Genomic DNA, 7,500 nt, shown 5'->3' with positions numbered 1-7,500 from the left:
TTTGGTCAAAATCATAATCACGATTATTAATCACGATTATTGATTTTTGCTGATTTTTTTGAAAATTGGAGAAATATAACCAAGAATGAATTACATACGGGATGAGCGAAATAAAACTAATTGTAATAATTATGTAAAGGCAATAGCATGAAACTTAAGTGGCCAGATTTCTGGCCAGAAACACCAGGCTGTCAGTATGTTCTGGCTTCAAGGACACTCTCAAAAGTAGGTCACTATTACCACGATTAAATCACGAATAAAATCACAAGTTCGATATTACTATTTTATCACGATTTTGATTAATTTTCGATTAATTGTGCAGCCCTACTACCTAGTAATGCTCCTATCAACACCCACCCTCTCAACCACCCACCCTCAGCACCTGCCCCCCAACATGTCTGTGCACGCCACTGTTTGGGTAGAATGGAGAGAGTGAAGGAGAGGGAAGGAGGGAGGGATAGAGTGAGAGAAGGATAGAGTGAGAGAAGGAGGGGAAGAGGGAGGGAGGGAAACCGCTGGCCTTTCAAGTCGCCCTCGGAGCTACGACCGCAGTGTAGCCAGACACAGACTACGCACGAAAAAAGCACCACAAGGCGAGAGAAACCACAACACAAGGAGCGAATGGGCTTCAAGACAGAGCCTGTGTGTGCGTGTGTATGTGTCTCTGTCTGTGTGTGTGTGTGTGTGTGTGTGTGTGTGTGTGTGTGTGTGTGTGTGTGTGTGTGTGTGTGTGTGCGTGTGCGTGTGTGTGTGTGTGCGTGTGAGTATGTGTATTATTTTTCATGGGACTCAGGCTGCAAGATGAAAGGCGAAGAGAGTTGGTCCGTAAACAGCTCGCGTCACGCCATCTCTCCATATCACACCTCTTTATTTAGACATTCTCCATTCATCGCATTCTTTGGATGGGTAAGTGTGGGTCTGTGCATGTGTGCATAGTGTGTGTGCGTGCGTGCGTGTGAGCGTGCGTGGGTGCGTGCGTGCATGTGTGTGTGTGTGTGTGTCTGTTTATGACCACGTGTGTCTTGATATGTACAAGCGGATTCCAAAAAAGTTGGGACACTTGGTATTTTGTGAATAAAATCAAAATGCTGGCATTTTCAAAACATTCAATCCATGCATAAGATGCACAATGGCACAAGGTCAACGTAGGAACAGTTAGAATGAGGCAAAATCATTGTTTTGAGGGAAATATGTGGTCATTTAAAATTCGACCCATGCAACAAATCTCAAAAAAGTTGGGACAGGGCCAAAAATGTTGTAATAGTTGAATAATTCTAAAAATAAAACAAGGAGGAATATTTTGAAAGGAACTATATTGACTGCAAACATGAATGCACAGATAAAATACCATCACATAAAGGCTGTGGCACTCAGAAGCGAAGATTTTGAGGGACTAATTACTGATCTATTACACAGAAAGATTGAATTCTCAAAATTGCAGGCATATAAGGCCTATTTCTGTAATGTAGAGTTCTCTGAAATCATTGAACGAGTTATGAGATCATGACATACCCATCGTCAATAAGGAAACTATGACACTCCAACAATGACAGCTGTTGAAAAAAATGACCATAAACACAACACTTGATTAAGGCACATGATGCAGACATTAAACAGTGCTGCAAGTAGCAAAGCTCATTCTAGATGGACCTAGGAGACATGTGAAACTGTCCTCTGATTACAGAATGGAAAATATTTCATTCTTTTTTAAAATCATGGAGTCATGCACCCTTCAGGTTATGAAGAAAATGAATACTTCAGCTTGATTTAGTGGTCAGTCTGAAAGACTGCATATATGATGGTAAAGGGGTGCAGATATGCCTTGGTTATGGTCTTCTTACTCATGTAGAGCATTAAAATGAGGGCTGAATGATATATTCAGACTTTAAACAGCATACATAGCTACCAAGGCATTATATTTTGGAGCACAGCCTTTAGATATTGCCCCATAATGATGGCAAATTTCAATCTCTACTATGTTCCAACAGTGTGGTTCCATCATAAGAGTAAACAGGTGACAAAATTGTTTTCTTGCAGTGAGGATATGCCACGTATTAAGCATAACAAGAAGGTAAACAAGTCGAAGAACACACCTATCAGTTGAGCTGCTGAAATCATGTCTCGCACATCAAAATATCTATTTTTTAAATAAAATCATGCCATCAGTCAAAGTATTTAAATGTTAAGTCTCCTTCCTTGTGTTGTGTTTTGTCTTATCCAACATAAAAAGCATTTTATTGGCCCTGTCCCAACTTTTTTGGAATTTGTTGCAAGGGTGAAGTTTTAAATGATCACATAGTTACCCCAAAACAATAATTCTGCTTGGCTTGAACAACTGATAAGTTGTCTGTACACAATGCTGTACCTTATTAACATATTGAATGTTTTGAAAATGCCAGCATTTTGATTTTATTCACAAAATACCAAGTGTCCCAACTTTTTTGGAATCCGCTTTGTATGTAATCCTCAATTTACACCTCAGCATCTCGTCTTATTTAGCTTATCATCAACCTAGTGGCATGTGTGTGTGCGTGCATGCGTGCGTATGTTCATGCTTGCATTCGTGAGTGTGTGCCTGCGTGACTGAGTGACTGCATGTCTGGATGTGTGTCTGGATGTGTTCCTGGATGTGTGCATGATCTATGTACTTTTGAAGTTCCATGGCACTTAGTGAGGCAGTGGAGCAAAATGGATGCGTGTCACTCTTAGATGAGGAGCAAAGCCGGGGCTTGGGACTGTGGGTACGGTGTGGGGCTGTGGGGGTTTGGGTACGGCGTGGGGCTTGGTGGTGTAGATGGACTGGGACTGGGTTTGGGGCTGTGGGGCTGTGGGTACGGTGTGGGGCTTGGGGCTGTGGGTACGGTGTGGGCACGTTGTGTAGATGGGCTGTAGATGGACTGGGGATGGACGTGGGGCTGTAGGGCTTGGTTCTGGATGTGGGGTTTGGGTCCGTAGATGGACTAGGTCTGGGTTTAGGGCTGTGGGTTTGGTTCTGGATGTGGGAGTAGAGCCTGTTGGCCTGGTTCTTGGGGCGTAGATGGACTGGGGCTGGGTTTGGGTCTGTGGGCTTGGTTCTGGATGTGGGAGCTGGGCCTGTTGGCTTGGTTCTGGATATGGGGTTTGGGCCTGTTGGCCTGATTCAGGATGTGGGGTTGGGTCTGTGGGATTGGTTCTGGATGTAGGATTCTGTCGGAGCAGTGTTGCGCCCTAGACACGGGAGCACAGATCATCAGGGCGGCTGAGACTGGCGTGTGCGTGTGTGGGACTGGGGATGGGGCTGGGGTTAGAGACTGGGGTGTGCATGTGTGGGGCTGGGGATGGGGGAGGTGGGGGTGAGGCTGAGGCTGTGGGTGTGTGACTGGGTTTATGTGAGCTGGGGCAGGGTGGCCCATGATCTTTGGAGTATGGAGCACAGATCATCAGTGCCGCTGAGACATGTGCTCGGGATGGGACTGGAGTTAGGGCTGTGGATGGGACTGGGATTGGGGCTGTGTGTGTGTGTGTGTGTGTGTGTGTGTGTGTGTGTGTGTGTGTGTGTGTGTGTGTGTGTGTGTGTGTGTGTGTGTGTGTGTGTGTGTGTGTGTGTGTGTGTGTGTGTGTGCGCGTGCGTGTGTGCGTGTCTGTGTGTCTGTGTGTCTGTGTGTCTGTGTGCATGTGTGCTTGCGCCCACGTGTGTTTGTGCATATGTGTGTCTGGATCAGAGATCTACCGCACGTGGACCCCCCCGGAGAAGCAGATGGGTGTTACAAAGCCAGAGATATATATGAGGTGGAACAAGGAAAAAGAGCGTGGGGGGGGTGGGGGGAGATATTTAAGAGAGGGATATTATAAGAAAAGGGAGTGTGTGTGTGTGGGATATAAAAGAGACAGACGAGAACAGAGAAGGAGGGAAAGAGTGATGGCATTGGTGATACATTGGTCAGGCAGAGAGAAGGAAAGAAAGAGGGTGAGGAAAGGAGAGAGTGAATCAGTGCGAGAGAGAATAAGTCAAAAATAGTGATGATCAGAAATACACAGGGAGAGTCAGGAAAATAAAGTGTGAGAATAAGCAAAGTAAGAAAACACGCTGACTTGAACCGCTTATTGTGTTTGTGCACTACGCCTTTGCATGTAGGTTACGTGGCGCTATTCCGACATGCCGCTATTCCGACGTTAATGTCTATTGTCGGAATACCGACACGTTTTCCACCGTCCGCCACTATTCCTACATCCCTAACCTTAACCGTAACCCTAACCCTAACCCTAAGCCCTAAAAAGTGTCGGAATAGCGGCATGTCGGAATAGCGCTATGTCGGAATAGCGATTGCCCCCTGCGTGTTGACCTGTTCTCCACAGGGACCTGTGACAGGTAAGGTTTAGGGATAGTTTTGGTCTGGGCACAATTTCACCATTTCCCTTGCTTGTTTTGATGGTCTTGGCAAAAGAAAAGCAGCAGAAACCCTTTTACTTTACTGCCAGATTAGGGCAAGGCATGGTTTTGGTCAGGGCACAGCAGAGCGTTTAGTTATAGAAATTCGCCGTTGCAACAGAAATTCGCCCACACGGCGGAACCTCCGGAAAGCTGTTTGAAAACTCTGCAAACCTCACATCACGTGACAGAAGTGCTTTCCCGCGGCGTTGAGGACCACGACTTTACTTGCAAAGGCGTCGCACCTCGAAGGCGTCGCACCTGTGCGCGTGCGAGCATGTGTGTGTGTGTGTGTGTGTGTGATTGAGTGAATGAGCGAGCGAGCATGTGTGTGTGTGTGTGTGCGTGCGAGCATGTGTGTGCATGTGCGTGTGTGTGGTAGTGGGGGATACTTAGTATTCCTTCGGCATCTGAGTGCTACATGCGTTCTCCTCTCCTATCCATGCCAGTACACACACTGCACAAGGGCCCTGAGCATCACCACACACTCCTCTGAGAGATTCCTAAATAACACCCCTCTCTCTCTCTCTCTCTCTCTCTCTCTCTCTCTCTCTCTTACAAAACACACACACACACACACAAGCACATTTGCACGCTTGCGCGTGCATACACACACAATTCACACACACATTCAATCAGTCTCTTTCTCTCTCTTTCACACATACATACACACTCTACTCTCTCTTTCACACACACACGCACACGCACACACACACACACACACACACACACACACACACACACACACACACACACACACACACACACACACACACAGAGCTTCTCGTGTATTACCTTTCCACCCACCGCCCCATTTGGCACACTGTAAAACTCATAATTCCGCCCCATCCTCTGATACAGCCCTTCATTTTTCTTAAGGAATTCAATTTAGCCCCCAGACGAGGAGGCCTGATTCACAGGAAAGCCTTTGGGATGGGAGAGAGGAGGGAACGAGAAAAGGATAGAGAGGGGGTAGATGGAGTGAGAGAGAGAGAGAGAGAGAGAGAGAGAGAGAGAGAGAGAGAGAGAGAGAGAGAGAGAGAGAGAGAGAGAGAGAGAGAGAGAGAGAGGGGGGGGATAGAGAGAGAGAGAGAGAGAGAGAGAGAATGGAGAGAGAGAGAGAGAGAGAGAGAGGGAGAGAGGAGAGAGAGAGATGGAGGGAGGGAGAAAGAGAGGGGGAGGGAGAGAGAGATGGAGTGAGGGAGATACAGCGGGTAGCGCTAGCTGCGCGAGGGAGACAGGGAGGTATTGTATTGGGAGGCAGTACCGGCTCTGTGTTTGCTTTGGTTTCCACGGAAACGCCAGACTGCACAGAGATAACTTAAACAGATGTGGTGAGAAAAAGAGGGAGGGAGAGAGAGAGAGAGACAGAGAGAGAGAGAGAGAGAGAGAGAGAGAGGGCGGAAAAGAGAAGAAGGAGAAAAAAAGGCACTGATAAATCTGCTATGTCTGAGCAACTTTTTGTGAGACTTTTTCAGACGGAGAGTGCAGGAGACGGGAGGGGGAAGTGAGAGGAAAAGACAGAAAGAAAGAATGGAGGCAGAAAGGAGGAGAAGAGAAAACGAGAGAACCACTGAATGGTGGCTTTGTCGAATGGTTTGTGGAGTTAGAGTCTTCCATGTCAGTGCTTTTCAAAGTGGGGGTCGGGGACCCCTGGGGGTCTGCGAAAGGGTGCTATGGGGTCCACAGGAAATTGAAAGTTTTGCGAAACAAAATAAATAATTGAATAATTAATGTACACAAAATAAGCTAAATAATATTCAACAATATTCAGTTAAGAACTGCATTATAATAATCTATTGCATCTCTGAATTTGGTATTATGGACCACTGAGACACGGGTTGTGAAATGAGGTGCACAGAAACAAGTCCGACAGGCGGACAAAGATGCATCCGTCTATGCACTCTATACTGCCTTGTGGACAGAGGAGGGAATTACAATTAGAGAATGCGTTTCAGACGGACAGACGGACAGACGGACGGACGGACGAACTGACCGACAGACGGACAAACCCTCTTATAGAGATGCTAGGACACATCTAAAAATAGTGTGCCGCCACACGCCCCATGCAAGGGGGGCCTTGGCTGCAATACACCATTAGGCCTATATGGGGAGCCTTGGCTAGTATCTACCAGTATATGGAGGGCCCTGTCATGATTAAGTTTGGGAACCCCTGTTCCATGTGGCATAGAGAGTGTATTGCCTTGTCGTAGAGTTGAACCTCCTTTTGCCTTTTAAGAGCCCAGCATAAAAATGAAACAACTTAGTTTGGACAGTGGTAAAAACAACATCTATGTTCCTCCCATGGTTACTAAGGCTACTGTGTCATTTTGAATGTTTGTGTGCCTGTGTGTGCCTACTGTGCCTTCTGCACAGTACTCTACTGTGCCTTCTGCCTCCATTCTTTTTGCAACTGCGCAAACCTTGTCATGTGACAAAACTGTTCTCCTGTGGCGTTGAGAAGCACGACTTAACTTGCAAACGCGGAATACACTGGCAAGCCCAACAGCAGCGGGGGGACAAACGGGTCTCTTGTCCCGGGCCGAGGAATGAGGGGGGGCCCAGAACTGGGTTCTCATAAAGTTGCAATTAATGGTTCTGTTTTATTTCAAAATAAGTTGGTTTGAGGGAGGGAGAATGCGCTATATTTGCGTTTAATTATTTCTAGATTTTAGCCTTTCTTGTCCTTAAAAAGGGATCAGGAAGCCCCCAGCTCCCCCACCCCAAGTGCACAAGGAAGGCTAGGAGGAAGGGGGGACCATTCAGCTCAGCCAAAGCTGTCAGCGGCCCTGTACACTGGCATTAGATACAGTACATGCCATGATGCCAGTCTGGATTAAAACATTTTTTAAAAATCTAACTGGAAATTCCCAAACTCCTCTATTCTAGATGTCCACGGAGGACCCATCTCTCCATGTCATTCCTCTATTCCTTTGGCTGTTCGAGGTTTTGAGCACTGACATTCTTCCTCTCCACTCTCCACGCTTAATTGAGCTCGCTTGATTTATTGATCGATTGCGTGATCTTCAGGGGGCGCTCTCCATTAAAATAGGCAGACGGATGGAGTTTGAACATGAATAGCCAGAATTCTT

General features: G+C 46.7%; 1 protein-coding gene across 1 annotated transcript; it reads right to left on the bottom strand.

Moving 5' to 3' along the window:
• Positions 1 to 2,705: 2,705 nt before the first annotated feature.
• LOC134436833 (uncharacterized) lies at positions 2,706 to 3,392 on the bottom strand. The gene is made up of 2 exons (XM_063186184.1): positions 3,012 to 3,392; positions 2,706 to 2,930 (listed from the first exon to the last, which is right to left on the bottom strand). Exons 1-2 carry the CDS (start codon positions 3,390 to 3,392, stop codon positions 2,706 to 2,708), a joined length of 606 nt encoding a protein of 201 aa, XP_063042254.1.
• Between the last annotated feature and the right edge of the window lie 4,108 nt (positions 3,393 to 7,500).

Source organism: Engraulis encrasicolus, chromosome 20 (assembly GCF_034702125.1).
Source record: "Engraulis encrasicolus isolate BLACKSEA-1 chromosome 20, IST_EnEncr_1.0, whole genome shotgun sequence".
NCBI lineage: Eukaryota > Metazoa > Chordata > Actinopteri > Clupeiformes > Engraulidae > Engraulis > Engraulis encrasicolus.
This window is presented reverse-complemented; position numbering and strand designations above follow the sequence as displayed.